Genomic DNA, 17,712 nt, shown 5'->3' on the forward strand with positions numbered 1-17,712 from the left:
CTTATTCATTCAGTAACAAATAGAATACTGTTATAGACTTAATAAAAAGCCATTTATTTATTTAGCAGTTTGTAGACATTCTGGGTTGTTTAAGCTTTGCGGAAAAAGAACAATGGGAAGGTATAAGCAAATTTTTAGTTGCAGCTAGAGTTTATCCAGGTTAGATGGATTGCAATCCACAGATTAGATGGGTTGCAATCTAGTCTAATTTGAACTTGACAGCAGTTTACTGTAGTCAAATGGATTGTGGACTGTAGCTGTGTGCTGTTATCAAGCACCTCTGTTCTGTAACATTGAGAGGTTTTTCTGGGTCTATTACAAAATTTGTACTAGGGTATTTGTACTCACACGATACAACAAAGCAGACACTGTATATGGCATACATCAGAATCCCACTAAACTTTGAATCATTTCTGTACTAAAGGTAAAACTGGTGTATTTTAAGAAGGAAATGAAAATTTGCTTTGAAATGCTATGAACCAAACTCCTTTATTTCTGAGCTGTGGTTTGGTGGGGATATGTTGCATCATCATAGCTTGAGAAGAAGGTGGAGTGAAGGATTCTGTTTGCTCAAAGTGGTCAAAATAGAAACTGTCGTTGTTTTCTGCAGAACATATGAAACTGAATCAGAGTTGTAAAAACCAATATAATTTTCTGAATATTTCCCCTCTAGATATTGCTAACAAAGTTCTTCTGGCTTTATTCACCTGTGAAATGTTGGTAAAAATGTACAGTTTGGGCCTGCAGTCATACTTTGTATCCCTATTTAATCGTTTTGACTGCTTCGTGGTATGTGGCGGCATTGTTGAAACCATCTTGGTGGAGTTGGAAATTATGTCACCCCTTGGAATTTCAGTGTTCCGCTGTGTCCGTCTCCTCCGTATTTTTAAAGTAACCAGGTAAGATCAAATTAAAGGCAATGAGCTTTTTTTTAAAAAAAAACAACTTACTGCTGAGTTCTACTGACACTTGTATGATCCGCAGCTCTTTTGTAATATTTCATCACGCACTGTTCTTTTACGGTTTTTTTTTGGTTAACACACGCATTTTAATTTGTAGGCACTGGACATCCCTGAGCAACTTGGTAGCATCCTTGTTAAACTCAATGAAGTCCATTGCTTCACTGTTGCTTCTGCTTTTCCTCTTCATCATAATCTTCTCATTGCTTGGAATGCAGCTGTTTGGAGGCAAATTTAATTTTGATGAAACTCAAACAAAACGGAGCACCTTCGATAATTTCCCACAAGCTCTTTTAACTGTATTCCAGGTAACTTTCTTTCACCCACTATAAAACATTTTATCTTTGAACAACAAAAACTGTCTAAATAATCCTGTCTCCTAAAAAATAAAAATAAAAATCACTACCACAACTACTATTAATTCTGTTTGTGTTAAATAGCATTCTGCTCATTAAAGTCAATATTCTGGTAATTTTGCATCATTTTGTACCATTTGTTCATATCATGTATTCTATCTATCTATTCAGCATAGCTTTTATGTTAACGTCATTAATATTAAGTTGTCTTTGTTCATCCAAAATATAAGAAATGTAAAGTCATTTAATGTAAAAAAAAAAAAACAATTCCCTTATATTTAACTGTGTTTTTTTAAGAAAACAAAATGTTTGCATATCACATGTTTGAAGCTGTATATTGGTAAATTATCTCAATCTTGTTCTACAGTCCAAAGGTGCAGGTGTTATGGATTTGCACATACAAGAAAGTATATTTATTTGATTTTTCTCCTCCCCCCCTCAAAACCTCACAAAAATCCAGTGTTGGAGGAAAGGCTGATTTTGAAATTTGGGTAACTTTTAAAAGAAACACTGGGAAAATAGATAGACAGACAGATAGACAGAGAGACAGAAATATGCAGGAAGAGTTACCTGCTTTTCAAGTTGCTTGCTTTAATTTCTATACTGCTTAATATATTTAAAATATATATAAGTGGTGTACAAAAAACTGAAGCAACAACAGGCAACTTAAACAAAATATTACAGAAATATACACTTATATATAAAAATTTACATTAATGCAAAGTTACTAATAGATAACGCGGGTGGCGCTGTGGGTAAAACCTCAGTGCCTAGGACTTGCCGATCGTATGGTCGGCGGTTCGAATCCCCGCGGCGGAGTGAGCTCCCGTCGTTCGGTCCCAGCTCCTGCCCACCTAGCAGTTTGAAAGGACTCTTAAGTGCAAGTAGATAAATAGGGACCGCTTTATAGCGGGAAGGTAAACGGCGTTTCCTTGTGCTGCGCTGGTGCTGGCTCGCCAGCTGCAGCTTCGTCACGCTGGCCACGTGACCCGGAAGTGTCTTTGGACGGCGCCGGCTCACGGCCTCTAGAGCGAGATGAGCACGCAACCCTAGAGTCGGACACGACTGGCCCGTACGGGCAGGGGTACCTTTACCTTTACTAATAGATATAAATGTTAAAACAATGAAGAAGGAAACAAAGAACCACTAATTCACACATGCCCTCAAATGTAAGTTAAGGGCTAACTAGATTGTAGCCATTAATGTTAGTGGCAAATTATTGTAATTAAAACAAAACAAAAGCCCTAAAACCAGACAACCCTTAGTTTCCTCTTATTTATCTACCTGTAGTGCCCAAATAATGTCCCTGCACTACTGGGATATCTTCCAGACTTGGCACAACCGGTATATTTCTTGGTGTTCATTTGCTGTTGCTACAAATCATGCAGCCCAGTCCTAGGCAAGTTTACTTACAGTGCAAGACCAAGAAAATTCCATTTGGTATACAGTGGTACCTTGGGTTAGAGACGCTTCAGGTTACAGACGCTTCAGGTTACAAACTCCGCTAACCCAGAAATACTACCTCGGGTTAAGAACGTTGCTTCTGGATGAGAACAGAAATTGTGCGGTGGTGGCGTGGTGGCAGCGGGAGACCCCATTAGCTAAAGTGGTGCTTCAGGTTAAGAACAGTTTCAGGTTAAGCACAGATCTCTGGAACGAATTAAGTTCTTAACCCGAGGTACCACTGTATATAAATAGGATTGCAGCCTTAGTTGAAGATGTTACAGAGAGCCAATGTTTGCTAGGTTTAGTGTCAGCATTAGTAACTTTTGGACCATAGGTGCATAAATGAGGACACTGATGCTTCTGTGGCTGCTTCCAACTCTTTAATCTGGAAAGTAAAAACAGACAGTGCATCCATTCAGACATTATAAATTACATGCATTTTATACAACAGAGATTAGTTTTCATGTGTGTGTGTGGGGGGGAACAATAATGAAGTGGCCTTGAGGTGAGGCTGTACATGTCTTATCTGTTTGTAGTCATTCTTGCGTTCATGCTGAAGCACATTTACAAAATACTAGATCCCACTTGATTCTGGAGTTAAGTATTCTGTTAACTCGGGATCTGTCTTACGCATTCTTCCTAGTGCTTTTCTGTTCTTATAATTTTAAGGTGCACGTTGGGCCCTTGCCTGGACAGATTTGTGAGCTTGCTAACCGTAGTTCCCTACCCTCCAATTAATTTCTGCAGCTCGTAAGTTTGGCAGCATGGGAGGTGGTGGTACCTGGTCAGTGAAGAGGTGGAGTGACTGCTCCTTCTGCTACAAAGAGGAAAGCTTCTGACCTCCTTGTGACTGCTTCAAGGAGGGAAGTGGCAGTGCAGAAACCTGATGCTTGTTCATGTAATACTATACCATAGCTTAGCATCATGTCTGGATGCAGTGTTACTATAGCGTTCAGTAAAAAGTTTGGTGTCTGCTTGGCTGTGCACTGTGCGTCTACATTATTTATTTAAAGGAGTTTCAAAGCTGGTTTAATGGTAATTGCTTTCGGGAATTATAGTTTTCTATAGGGGCTGGTATCCAGTATCTCCTTCCTCTCCTGCCTCCAGAGCAGGAGGATAACTCAGCCCCCCCAGAAGCAGATGTGGGCATGCAGAGTGCTGTATGCGGGAGGAGAGGAAGGAGAAGTCCTGTTGTGAGTGGAAGTCATTTCCGCTAGCAGATGGGCACAACTGGATATCACCCAGTGTTATTCAAGAACAAACCTACAACGTCTGTATAAAACTATAGTTCCTAGGGCTCTTTGGGCCAAGCTATGACAAACAAACCATATTTGAAACCATATTCAGACTGTTTTCCATTCATATTATGGATGTACCCAGATGAAATATGTGCAAGCTAGCTGATTAGGTGCTGAATTATCTCAATAAAACATCAAAGGGAAAAAAACCTGGAGACATTTTGATTAGAGTTTTGTACTCTGCATTGCTTCAGAAACAGCAAAAAGTTACTGTTTTTTAAAATTATCAGTTAAATGATCATTTGCAGAATCTTGGTGGTTTAATAAAGATTATCACATTGCATTCCCTTGATCATTTTCAGTTGTATCAAGCGCTGCTGTTCTGCTTGTGCAATAGAAATCCCCCCTTTTCACAACTCCTTTATCCTGCGGCTCCCTGTGCACCCTTGAAATCTGGTTCAGATGTTGCTTTTTTAGGTGTCTGCAGGTGCTTTTGGTTGTGCCAAGAAAACAATGAGCTTGGATGCATGAATGACTAATGATTTCAGTCTCTGGATTGTTACATCTACAGCCAGTCTTGGGGCTAGCTCAGCCAATACATTTCTTGTCCGTTTAAGTCATCCTAAACATTGCTAATAGGTTCAAAGTGAACCAAGGGATCTCTTCGCTAATTGCAACTTTGAATACAGTATTAGAGTTTCTTTTTCTAGCAGTTACCCAGTTAAGAGCTGGTTGTCTGTCTGTTTCCCCAGGCTAGGAAGATTGGAGCTTGGAAGAGAGCTTTTACTTGCATAGGAGCTGGAGGCTCCACCCCTTCCTGGTCTCACCCAGGCTTTGATCCAAGCAGGTGTTTTCATGCACTTCTCCCTAATAGCCTAATGTGCAGCTTGCTGGGTGTTTTGGTGATGGCCTTGAAGTTGCTGCCTTACTCACTGTTCCCTCTGCTCCTGTGGCCTTGAGACAGCTGGCATGGCAGCCTCCTGATCCAGGGTACAGGGTAGGGATGTCCAAAGTAAGTGTCTAGTCAGAGTCGTTCCCAGTGTGGAGATCTGTTGAAGGGTCTCCTTAGTTCTCATCTGAGGAGGTGAGAGATAAGGTCTGGACAGAGTGAAGCCCTGACACTGGTGTATCTCTAGTGAACCAGGTCGTCTCCTGTTAAAGTTTCATCTCAGCCACATAATCACTTTGTGGACTTAAGAGAATCTACCATTCTCTCTACATCAGGCCATACATATCTTGTTTGCAATATGGGGATGATCATTCTAGATTATTTTATATAGCTGTTGCAAGAATTGTTAAGGTAGTGTATGTGAAGAGCTTTAAGCACTTGAAATTCTCTAAATAAATTATGAGTATTAATGCTAGGTCCATGTGCTACATTTGTATATGTGATCGCGTACTCAAGGATAGGTGGGATAATTTGTGCAGATAATAAATGTCATGTCAGAAATGTCCCTAAATGTTCACATATTCAGCAGTCCTTTTAGAAAAGTAATTCTCCAAAACCCTAAATGCAAGGTATTGGCAAATTCTTTGGTAGATCTAAAGCTCTGTCGCCAAAACAGTATGTCCTTATTTTATAGTAGTATAAAGCAATGCATAAGAGAAGTGGTTTGAATGTTGTTAGTCATATAAGTACAGCTAATGGAGTATTTTTTCTATGCTGTGAACTGAAGCAGAAACATAATTGATTTTTAATGTTCCGTGTTCACTCATTAATAAAGAATCAATTTCTTAGATTCTAACAGGTGAAGACTGGAATGCTGTAATGTATGATGGTATTATGGCCTATGGAGGCCCATCATCATCAGGAATGGTAGTCTGCATATACTTCATTATCCTCTTCATCTGTGGTAACTGTATCCTTTCATTTTTAGACATTAATCTTAATTCTGAAATATAAAGAACATGAATATAAAATTCTTAAATCAGAGATTTCCACAATCTGATTCCCCACTCTCAAAATTCTCAGTTAAATTTTTATAAACACTTTGGTCTCCTAACCAGTCATTACTGATAACGTTGATTCTGTTCTTGGTTAAAATAGCTGTGATAAGGAATTGCTGGATCTCTAACAAAATGTTGCAGCATGGAATGCTTCTGTCCAGGTTGCCAGCCAGCCAGATGCCCTCTTCCAAGATGCTCCATTCTGTTTTCCTTCTCTACCTATTCTGGTTTTCCATCACAGATAATTTGACCTGGACTCTGTGCAACTCCCAGTCAACAATAGCAATGAGCTACTTTCCATACTTGGTGGAATTATTTGTAACTCTTTCTGTAAGCCACATTGAGTCCCTGTCAGGAAGAAAGGCTGAGTATAAAATTATTATTAGAATTAGAATTGGGAGAAATACTTGGATTGTGTTTGGATTAGTTGGATTGGATTGGGAGAATTAGAATTGGGAGAAATACTTGGATTGGATTAGTTATGAAATTCCTTTATGTTAGGTGTGGTGATTAAACAAACAAACAGTGATTATGGGTGATCTCCAATTATGCCTGTATGCCAGGAAAACAGACTTTTGCTGGTGTTATGGGACTTGCCCTTCCTTTCCTTATCCCACCCATCTTTGCCAAATCTTAGAAGTTGGAAAGCTCCTTGGAGCAGACTTGAGAGGCCACGGGGGGGGGCTGCAGGGAAAGCAGAGGAAGAGGAAATCCACTTGTGCAACATTGGCTATCACCCAAAGTATGTGAAGAGGTGGCCCCTGATATTGAAGTGGGTTGAGGAGTCATTCCTCTCTGGGAGCTGTCACAGCACCTGTATGTCAGCATGGAAGTGGCACCTGATTAGGGCTAAAATCAGCAACTACTTTTGAGTAAATTTTTAAATGTTGCTTGAGTTGTTTAGGTCTAGATTTCCTTTCCATGTTAGTTTCATTTCAGTTGGGTTTGTGCAAGAGAACTTGTGCTCACTGTCATTATCTTGCCCAGGAGAATTTGCCAGGGAATGTAATAGCCATCCCAAGCATTTCACGGAAACCAAAGCATATTCATACGCTTGCCTGCAAATGTACTGAGGGGAGGATTGGGGTTGTGCATGCTATTTCCATCAAACGTTGTTCCTGCCAGGTATAGCCTCAAGTGTTTACGTGTTTAATGGAAGGGTTGAAGGGAGATTCTTCTCCTGTTTGAAATGAATGAACTTCGAATCCTTCCCTTGATTAGGAGCCCTGATTCATTGTGCAGGGTCCCCAAACACAGGGTGGATTCTAAATATGCAGCTAAAGCATGAATTCCTACCCCCACCCCAGACCTCCTTTCTCAACACATGAAAGTTGGGAATGGAGTTCACAGGAGCAGGAATTCTGGGGATGGGGCTTGTGTGTGCATCTTCCCCATGGATGGTTTCAAGTGAATGTGTGAATTTGCTATTTGCTTCAGACTTGTAAACCAATGTAAGTGAGGCATGGGATTATTATTTTTTAATAAAAAACACCCTATACCTGTTTGCTTATGCCCTTCACTGAATTTAGGAATGTGGATTTCATGTTTCCCAGTTGGCAAAGGAACTAGGTTGCCATACCTATGCAGTATCCTTAAAATGGTTTGAATTAGATATCTTGCTGAATGTCTTCTTGGCCATTGCGGTGGATAACCTGGCAGATGCTGAAAGTCTGAACACTGCTCAGAAAGAAGAAGCAGAGGAAAAGGAAAGGAAAAAGACTGCCAGGTACAGAAGAAATGGCACAGTACACGTGAAAGCAGCTTTCTTGATTTTCTCCTATGGTTCTTTTGTAAAGATCCTTAAAGAATCAGGGACACTGTAAGCACTTTGGAAAGCTGGTGTGAACTGAGGAGGTCCTGTCCCTATTAAAACAGCACACATATCATTACAAATAAGCATTAGACATGTCTTTTCAGTTCTGAAAATGGTCAGCTGGCAACGTTAAACTCTTGTTTAATGACTCCACCATAGTCATTTAACTTGTGAAAATCTACTGCATATAAAATCAACATTACAATTTATCTTGAGTTATGCAAGAAGCTATGGGTTGTATCCTACAAAACCATTGTGCTTGAGGAATAACTTCCACACGTACAATGGAACTTTTCCTCCCTCCAATGCAGAGGGCACATAGCAGAAGGAGAGTGAGGGAAAGTTCCCTTGGGCTAGAGAAGTCATTCCTCATGCACAATGACTTAGTTGGATTCAACACAACGTTGTTGTTTTAAAGGCTGAGTATTCAACGGTTCATGATGGTGGCGGAACAAGGACAGAAAATAAAATGTTATTGTAGTCATCAGGTCAGCTTGTAGATTCAGTTCCAAGATGGAGATTGCAGGCTTAATATGTCCTTCCCAGGGGTTACCAACATTACCAGACTGCAGTACCTGATAGGGACTTACGCAGCCTGAAGTCAGCATCTTGGAAGTGAATGTATAAGCTGACCTCTTGGGTACACCAACAGCCTAATTTTTATGCTACTTTTTTATTTTAACCCCTCCCCCCATGCTTTGTTTAACATCTTGCCTGCTGAAGAATTGTTGGGAACTCTTACACTTCCTAAGCTTTTGTAACATTTTGGCTGCTCCCAATAAAGGTATTGCCTGGCTGTAGATTTTGGAATTTTAACTTAATGACATTATTCCTACCTGGAGGATGGGGAAAAATGCACTCCCTCATGTGTGAAGACATCCACATTGTACCTGCTTCAGTAAGGCATAATTGAAAGCCTAATTACTGCCATGTGTACAGACAGTAAAATATGCACATAAGCTATCTCAGTAGCAGATAAAACAATTCCAGTGGCAGCAGTGTTGCACTTGCTGGGACAGAGGAGGGGCGCAGTCAGGCGGTGGTGAGGTTGGGAAAGCTTTGGTTTGGCTGCAGCTATGCAGATGCCTAGCTTGGCAACTGACTTTTTTCATAGCTACCACACATGAGCTCCTTTATTTTCCCAACCCCCTTCTTTTTCTTCCTTGTAGAAAAGAGAGTTTGGATACTAAAAAGGGGGACAAACCAGAAGGTGAACAAAAGAAGGGCAAGGATGCTAAGGTACCTTATTTCTTTTCACTTCTGTGTGCTATATATTCTTTAAATGTACAGACACCTGCCAGTACTCCAAACTGACTGGTCTCCATCTGTGCTTGTGGTTGTACCTCATGTGGGTTGCCAAGTTCTTAGAATGCACTGAGTCCTCTCATTGGTGGGTGCCTATGGCTTTTTTGTATCAAGCCTCAAGGCCACAAGCAAGAGGATTTTCTGCCCAGACGCTTGCATCGATTGTCCCCAGATCTTCTCTACTCTGTGTGTGTGTTTAGAGACTCAAATTAGAAAATATTTGCAAGTTGTCTGTTTATGACCTGCTAGATTTTATTGGACAGTATCATTAAAATAATAGATGGAGTAGAAGGTTTATTTTCTAACATAAAAAATATTTGATTTTTAATTGTGTATTTATACTCGGTTTATTGAGAGAGTAACAATTTGAGTTAATGGAAATCATTGGAATGCTGACCTCTGACCTATACCAAGCTGCATGGGCTCTTTACGAGACAATCCAGCTGTAAGCACATTTTTTACTGCTTATTTCTCCAACCAGAATTATTGAATTAATTAAAAATTGTAAAGTGTTGGGATTGGGATGGGGCTGCTTTGCGGAGGGCAGAACAGGAAAAAGAGTGGCTTGGTTTAGCGTGTTGCATCAGTTTACATCTTCCATTTACCTTTATTCTGAAGTGTTTTTGTTCTTGTAATAGGTTACCATAAATGAATACGGAGAAGGGGAAGATGAAGACAAAGATCCCTACCCAGCCTGCGATGTTCCAGGTACTAATGCACTTAACATATACCAAGAGAAAAAATATTGGGTCAAGTGTACTACATGCTATTTATTAATACAACGAAAAAGAAACAGTATAGATTTCACACATTTCAGCAATTATGAAATACTAGCAAGAAATTCCTGGTGCTCCCCAGGATTTTTTGGGAAACCACAAATATATTGTGGTTTTTTAAATGGATGGTATTTAAATGGATGGTATTTGTGAGTTTGGGTGAAGTCACAATTTGGTCTGCCATCTTGATTCAAAATGGCACCTGGCATCCAAACATAGATGAAGACTGTCGCCCTCACCTTGGGAACCCTCATGACAAGTTGGCAATGATCAGAGGCACCTGAACCTAAGCCAAAAAGTGGGCAAAGTCTTGCCAAAGTCACGTTTTGGTCTGCCATCTTGATTCAGAATGGCAGCTGGAGGCCTAACATCAACAAAAATTCCCACCCCCATCTCAGGAACCATTATTCTGAGTTTGGCAACGCTATCTCGAGAGGCATCAGAATGCATAGAAAACAGACAAATGGACAAACCATGTTCCAAACTAAATAACGCACACAGGTTGAGGCAGTTACAGTGATGACTTAAAATAAAATTAAAAGAATCTAGAAGTTGTTCACTTTCCCACTCTTGGGCAATGTGCTTTCACTTGAATAAGGGCAGTTTCTGTTTCCCGCTGCAGCCCCCTCAACAGAGGACACACTGTGCAGGAGTATGTCCCTGACTCTTCAGAGAGGGTTTTCAAGGGCATGTGAGCTGACTACATGAGGAGAGTGCGGGAAAGAGAAAATCCTTGCCTGAGTGACATTTTTTCTCACGCAACATTCAACTCCAAGCCTGTATCTCCTGCATGGGAGCACACCTCTAGATAGATGAAAACATGCAGAGAGTAGTACCATAGCTATTGCACCTGCATTAAGGTGTGCTCACCATCATAGCAAGGCCGCCACTCCCGCCTATTACTTGCAGACAGGGCAGTGTCACTGAAAAGTCACTGGCGGGAGTATCATGCAATAATCAAAATGTTCTTGTGGCACATTTTCAGTGATCTGTGCAACCAAACAAAGGAGTTGGGACAAAGGCATGTATTGTAGTTGCAGTTGCGTTGCGTCTATGGAGAGCTTTACCAGTATTCCATGGGTGGAGTGGGGAAGGCAGTTTATTTGCACCCTGACAGTTGAAAAAACTAGTTGCTTTGATTGTGTCAATAGGGGATGATTTGACCTGCCTGACAGTGAATTTGTGAAAAGTGCACAGAACAGGAAAGGGAGCGGACAGTCTAGAAAACATGATCTCAGCTAGAAGCTGCAGACAAGAATTTAAAATTGACATACTGTTTTTCATTGTAATAACTTATATTTGGGAACATAAAGGAGAGCGCTGTCAAAAGCCCATCTAGGCCAGCATCTCACAGCGGCCAACAACATGCCTCGAATGCAGGACCTGAGTGCAATAGCCCTCTCCTCATCGGCAACTGGTATTTAGAGACGCATGCCTCTCAGAGTGGAGGCCTAACATCAACAAATGTTGGGAACGGCAGGAATGACCTTATATTAACTAGCATTTGTTTTAAATATCTAGTGGCTATAATCTATTTCCAATATTTTTTTCTAGTATTACAAATTTTGTATATACATATTAAAGAAAGTAATCAATTTGAAGTAGGTGAAGAGGAAGAGGAAGAGGAAGAACCTGAAGTGCCAGCTGGCCCCCGACCCCGAAGAATATCTGAACTGAATATGAAGGAAAAGATGACACCAATTCCTGAAGGAAGCTCCTTCTTTATTTTCAGCAATACAAACCCGTAAATAACCATTTTATGTATATCCCTTGAATTGTTTGTTATTACAGTGGTACCTCGCAAGACGAATGCCTCGCAAGATGGAAAACTCGCTAGACGAAAGGGTTTTTGGTTTTTTGAGTTGCTTCGCAAGACGATTTTCCCTATGGGCTTGCTTCGCAAGACGGAAACGTCTTGCAAGTTTGTTTCCTTTTTCTTAAAACCGTTAATACAGTTGCGACTTGACTTCGAGGAGCAACTCATAGCATGCGGTGTGGTAGCCTTTTTTGAGGTTTTTGAAGACTTTGGTGACTTTTGAAGCTTTTCCAAAACTTTTCCAACACTGTGCTTCGCAAGACGAAAAAAATCGCAAGACGACAGAACTCGCGGAACGAATTAATTTCGTCTTGCGAGGCACCACTGTAAATAGTACTACCACACTGAGGCTTCCGTATAAAATAGCAACACTTTTTTCTGGCTGCGACAAAAAAAGGCAACAGAATGATGATACAAATCTGTTTTTCAGATGTGTCATTTCTTTGCAAACCAAACTTCTAGTAGGTTGTTTAAATGATTACGTATTACTTGAATAACATGGTCTGAATAGCAGCTATATCCAAATATGTGGCTTTTTTAATATCATCCAAGTTATAAAATTTGGCCACTTTCCATAAGATACTCACATATGCTGTCCTATATGATACATATAAATGTACATTTCCCAGAATTACTAGTGCAGTTAACAAGACAACATGGGTGCTTTCCAGATGAACAACTTTTTTTAAAAAAATAAAGCTCTGCAGTTGCTTAGTTTTAAGCTTCAGGAGCAGTTAACTTCCCACTTGTAATGACATTGTTCTGTTTTGTCATTCTTTTCTTCAGGATTCGAGTGGGATGTCACAGGCTGATCAACCACCACATTTTCACCAACCTCATCCTTGTCTTCATCATGCTTAGCAGTGCTTCCCTTGCAGCAGAAGATCCAATTCGCAGTCATTCTTTTCGCAACAACGTAAGAAAAAACAGACTCCCCAAAAGAGTTGCATGCTACATCGTCTTTAAAATGGTCCCTTCAGAATGGGAGCAAACCATGAGTATAATAGATCGGTACATAAGTGTAGCTTTTTGAAATTAAGCAGCATGTGGGTATTTTCTTAAGATTCAACAGGATGTTGGAACCAACTTGGAGATTACAAAAATAGTGCAGAGATTTGTTGTGGTTGGAGCCTGGAGTCATAGAGTAGCCTCAGTTGTTGTTTTTACAGTGAAGGGGTCTTTATAAGCTCAGTTACAACACTAATAATATTCAGGATGTAGAAATTCCTAGTTGGGTGTTGGAAATGTTCTTTGTTTGAAACCCTGCAGACCCGCTGCTGGTCAGCATGAAACAGCATTGAGCTAGATGGACCAGTATTGAGCTAGATGGCAGTAGTACATGATGTGGTGTGGTAGTGGTGCTCACCTGACCTCCTGACAGCTGAGCCCTGTTGTTTCCAGGGAAGGGAAGGGATGAGGCAGTGGGGAGGTTGCTATGGTGCAAACTCACTGGCCAGCTTAGCTCTGCTGTTGCGTTTGCACAGTACTGACCTCTCCACTGCCTTGCCCCTCCCCCTCCTTCCTAGTTTGCAGCCTCCACACCATGTTGTCCGCTCCCTTAACCTCAACATTAGAAAATGAAATGGGACAAGCATATAAAAACTGCAGTGTGCAATACAACTACACATAGATTTTACTTCTATTTAAAGTGGGTGTGTAATATGCTGTATGCAACTCTCATGTACAAATGCTGCTATAAACATTGTCTATAGCGTTCATTTTTTATTTCTAAAATAAAAAAGGCATATTCCAGGCATATTCTACAAAATAATAAATGCTACAAAAAGGTAATTTCAAATCAAGGGTGCATTTGTATGTTACCTATTTATTCAATTTATTACGTGCCCTTTAGCATAAGGTCCCGGGTTGGTCACCACAATTTAAAATACAATATTAAAACAGTATAAACAAACTATTATTGCCAGAATAGGGTGGGTCCCAGGTGTCAAAAGGCCTGGGGAAAGAGGTGCATCTTCAGCATATGATGGAAACTGCATAATGAAAATGCCACACACCTCTGGGGGGAAGAAATTCCATAATTTGGAGCTGCCACAGAGAAGGAACTTCTGAGGGTCATGGAACTACCAAGAGGACCCTCTCTGCTCAGAACACCCAAGGGTGTCTGTAGGGAAGGGGACGGTCTTCCAGATATTTGGGACCTGAGACCATCTCCTGTTTTTGGAGGTGAGCAGTTTATACTTTTTTATATATTTGTGGCAGAAATATTTGGTCAAGTGATGAAAGGGTGTTTCTCCAGCTTTTAAAAGTACTTCTCATATATATATATATATATATATATATATATATATATATATATGAGAGAGAGAAACTCTCTCTCTCCCTATAGAGTTCTATATATATATTTTCTCACCTTCTATTTAAACATGAAAATAAATGAGAAAACCTCTCTAACACCATTCTAGGAAAAACACTTATTCCTTTTTAAAAAACTCACCTTAAAAATATTGTGTATGTATGCAGAGAAGAAAAAATCGTAGGTATGGCCCTGCCAACAGAAGGCATTGTTAGAATAATTGTATCCATTCAAGGTTGGTGTGATTTTATTACATGTAAGCACCAAGATCTTTAGTTGTAACAGTGTAATAGGTAGTGCCTATGAAGAAATGTTTTCTACACTAGGTTTAAATCAGCTGCTATTATTTAGTTTAGCCCTTTGCCTGAAGTGGCAGACATCCCAACCCAGCATGCTTGGTATAAAGCTTTCTCATGTACAAGCTCAGTAGGGTCCTTCATTCACAGAAGGATATTGTACAAGTGGTTACAGAGCTCCACATGCAAGGCTGAATAGATGGTTGGCGCTGTCTGTTTTGATAGTGCTGATCATCTGTTTGGGGTGGGAATCTGAATCTGTTCTTCTACTCCCCTCATCCCCTTTTATGGACTCGAAGAGGGGACTTGGATGCTGACTCCTCTTGTTTCCAAAGAGGTGAGTGGCATAGTGGAAGGTAATTGCACAAGCCACATTTGTTGGATGGATTGAGTTATGCTACTTATTATAGCCAAATTGTATATATGTCAAGGAGGCATCCCAAAGCTGAAATGAGTCTTCTTGGGTTTATAGGAAACTATGTTTGGGTATATAGATGTTAGGATGAATAAATAGCTCGTGAACACAAAATAGGAGAGTCTTTGCAAGCGGCATGAACTCTTGTTATTTCATATAGAAGAAATTGCTCAAATGTCTATCAGTCACACTTGCAACTTTGAGAAAATGTTGTTTTGAAGATAAATTCATGCTGTAACATGATGACATGACAACGCCTGATTGAAATGTTTTTAATTGGCAAAAATGGGTATCTTTTTTTCCATGGACACATCAATGTACAGATATACCCTTAAAGATTTGCCCTGTGATCTGTGCAAAAAGGACTCCATGTGTTTAGAGAATTTCTGGAGGTTCTTCCAACCACATCAAGCTGGCTTAGTAATGTATTCTCATTCAGAATATTTGAATATTCAGTACTCTCTATACGATAAGAACCAAAACTTAAACAATGCAGAGATTGTTTCATTAGTATGGTTATATTATGTTCTGAGAACAAGTTGCATCTGTTAGTAATTTGTTTGCATTTCTTACAAGAACACTGTGAAGACTAAAACATAATGGGTTGAATCCAAATATCACTCCCAGGCTCTGAGAGCATCGCCCAGGCAGAATTTTACTTGGTGTATGATCCTGCACCAGGGAGGTGACTTCTGCTGATTCCCACCTCACCTGCATCCCTCCAGCATTTTATCTCATGCTGTCCAGGGGTGGGTGGAGGAGCCTTAGGAAATCCACTGGAACAGTGTAGGAGACGCTGTTGGGGGCTATAGGGGAGGGGGATGTGCAGAATCCCTCACCATTTTCCCAGTGGGATCATCTGATGGACCAAAAGCCTTCCATGAATGGAAGGAGCCTTCCCAACCATCAAGGGCAAAAGTCTGGGTCCAATACAGTAATTGCTGTAAGGAAAACAATTTGTTTAAATTGCCAGGTGCCACCTGTACTTCGGGGGGACATTGAAAGATGAAGTGATAACTTTAGAAGTAAGCAAATCTGTGAATTAGGACAACTGTGAGGCAATTTTCAGTGAAACAAATAAATGTTGTTTGGTCATTGTACATCTATTTATTTCTCTAAATTTACACATGTTCCTAAAGTAGACATTTCTCTGTATGTGATCAAAGTTGTAAATTCTGGTAGTATTTGTAGATGAATTTCTTACTGTGGCACATATTATGCTTTGCAGATACTTGGTTACTTTGACTATGCTTTCACAGCCATCTTTACTGTTGAAATCCTGTTAAAGGTAATTAACTGTTAATTGATCCTTGTTAACTCAGACACAGCTTTAGCAATAATGTTTGTAACTTTTTGTTTACCTTCCAGATCCTAGGGTATGCAGATTATGTCTTCACTAGTATGTTTACATTTGAGATCATTTTGAAGGTAACAGGTTTACAAAGAAGTTTACTTAAAAAGGATTTTTTTCTGTGTGTCACCTGCCACGAAAAGGCACTTGAAGTGTTCTCCGCCTTTTCACTCAACAACCAAATCTAAACCTTTTTTTGAAACCAAAGGATATTTTTCGTCATGGTTTTTATTCTATTTTACCTTTGGGTGCATGTAGAAGCTACTTTTTTATCATCACATCAATCTGACAGCTCATTTTATCCTTTTTTTCTACTTCCGGTTTGTCAGAAGAAGGAAAACTATTTCACTACGCATGAGCTTTCCTCCTCCCTTTTCTGGCATTTCAAAGAGAAAGATCTTAAATCTTTTAAAGGAGGAGCATGTAATTACTCATTTCTCTTTCTGAACTATATATTCACAGAGTTAAAATAGTAGACCACTATTTTCTTGCAAAGGGACTTGCAAGATACTCTACCCTTTCTAAAACCTACTAGGATGCTTTATCTTGGGTATACATTTAAATACACGAAGAGGCATGAACATGCTTACTTAAATGTATTGCCCATGCATGAGTTCAGAACTGGTATTTCAATGTATAGTCTGTGTACTGATTATCAAGGACATCCACCAGGGGCGCTCAGAATTCTGATGTACAGATTACATTGGTGCACAATTGATGCTGAAGTCAAGCTGCTCCACCATTGCAGAATAAGGAGGAACATATAGAAAATGTGAGCATGCATTTTGATGCCTTCGAGATTGGGATCATCTGTTGTAGCCACTTCCATCTCAAGTTACTTATTGAGTATTCCTGGATATGACACAGGACCCAGTGGTATTATAAGAATCAGTACATAAACTTTGCATTTCCAGCTGAGGATCAAACATAATAAATCTATTTCCTGCTTTATTCATATTATTGTGTGTTCTTTTTACAGTGCATTTTGATTAACACTTGATAATGAAACTAATTGGGCTGTTTACAAGATATGCTCAGTTTGATAAGGGATAAGGTTTTTAGTTTTTAAAACGTGCTGAATGTGTTTCATATTTCTACCAGTGTAGCATTTCAGAGCATGCTATTTTGAAAAGGGCATGTCTCTTAGCCCTTCTGTTGGCATGTTTTGCCAGGAAAGTGGGAAACTTTTTAGCATGATATTAGGGGGACTGAAATAAAGGGATATATGGTGTAAAGAAGATTGTTTAGATTATAACACAGCTGTTCCTCATTCTAGTGCAGGGATTGCTAACCTTTTATTGGCCCAAGGGTCTCATTCAGCCTTGCCCAGGGACCATACACCAATGGTGCATGCGACTCTCACTCGCACGCACACACGTGCACACACACCACACACAGACCCCCTCCTCACCTGAACTGTGCTATGACCCCCAGCCTGCTCATTTCCCCCCTAGGCCAGGGATCAGCCACCCTCTGTTCTAGTGGATGCTACATTGTGCTATAGCCATTTGAAGTGAATTGTGCCCTAAAATTAGAACACATCAAAAACCCAGAACCTAGCTGTTCAGCATTATGTAACCAAAAGGAAACATCTGCTACTGATTCCTGAACGTAGTTTCTGGTGGCTTACATTTTGTGTGTGCGCCTGCATTTTTCAGTCCACAGTATTTTATTTATCAG

The 17,712-nt window shown here is 40.1% G+C and overlaps 1 protein-coding gene across 27 annotated transcripts in view; it reads left to right on the plus strand.

The window, feature by feature from the left end:
• Positions 1 to 17,712, plus strand: part of CACNA1D (calcium voltage-gated channel subunit alpha1 D) — a 190,365-nt gene that overhangs the window by 105,932 nt on the left and 66,721 nt on the right. For 19 of the 27 annotated variants that reach the window (XM_028719053.2, XM_028719032.2, XM_077924914.1 and 16 more), the window contains 9 exons: positions 674 to 899; positions 1,060 to 1,267; positions 5,738 to 5,858; positions 7,558 to 7,672; positions 8,929 to 8,998; positions 9,703 to 9,772; positions 11,443 to 11,584; positions 12,443 to 12,572; positions 15,910 to 15,969. In XM_028719053.2, coding sequence (XP_028574886.2) covers positions 674 to 899; positions 1,060 to 1,267; positions 5,738 to 5,858; positions 7,558 to 7,672; positions 8,929 to 8,998; positions 9,703 to 9,772; positions 11,443 to 11,584; positions 12,443 to 12,572; positions 15,910 to 15,969 — 1,142 coding nt within the window. Of the gene's footprint in view, positions 1 to 673; positions 900 to 1,059; positions 1,268 to 5,737; positions 5,859 to 7,557; positions 7,673 to 8,928; positions 8,999 to 9,702; positions 9,773 to 11,442; positions 11,585 to 12,442; positions 12,573 to 15,909; positions 15,970 to 16,049; positions 16,110 to 17,712 lie in introns of all 27 variants that reach the window. The other 8 variants (XM_028719033.2, XM_077924918.1, XM_028719043.2 and 5 more) reach the window with 1 other exon arrangement.

Source organism: Podarcis muralis, chromosome 2 (assembly GCF_964188315.1).
Source record: "Podarcis muralis chromosome 2, rPodMur119.hap1.1, whole genome shotgun sequence".
NCBI classification, from domain to species: domain Eukaryota; kingdom Metazoa; phylum Chordata; class Lepidosauria; order Squamata; family Lacertidae; genus Podarcis; species Podarcis muralis.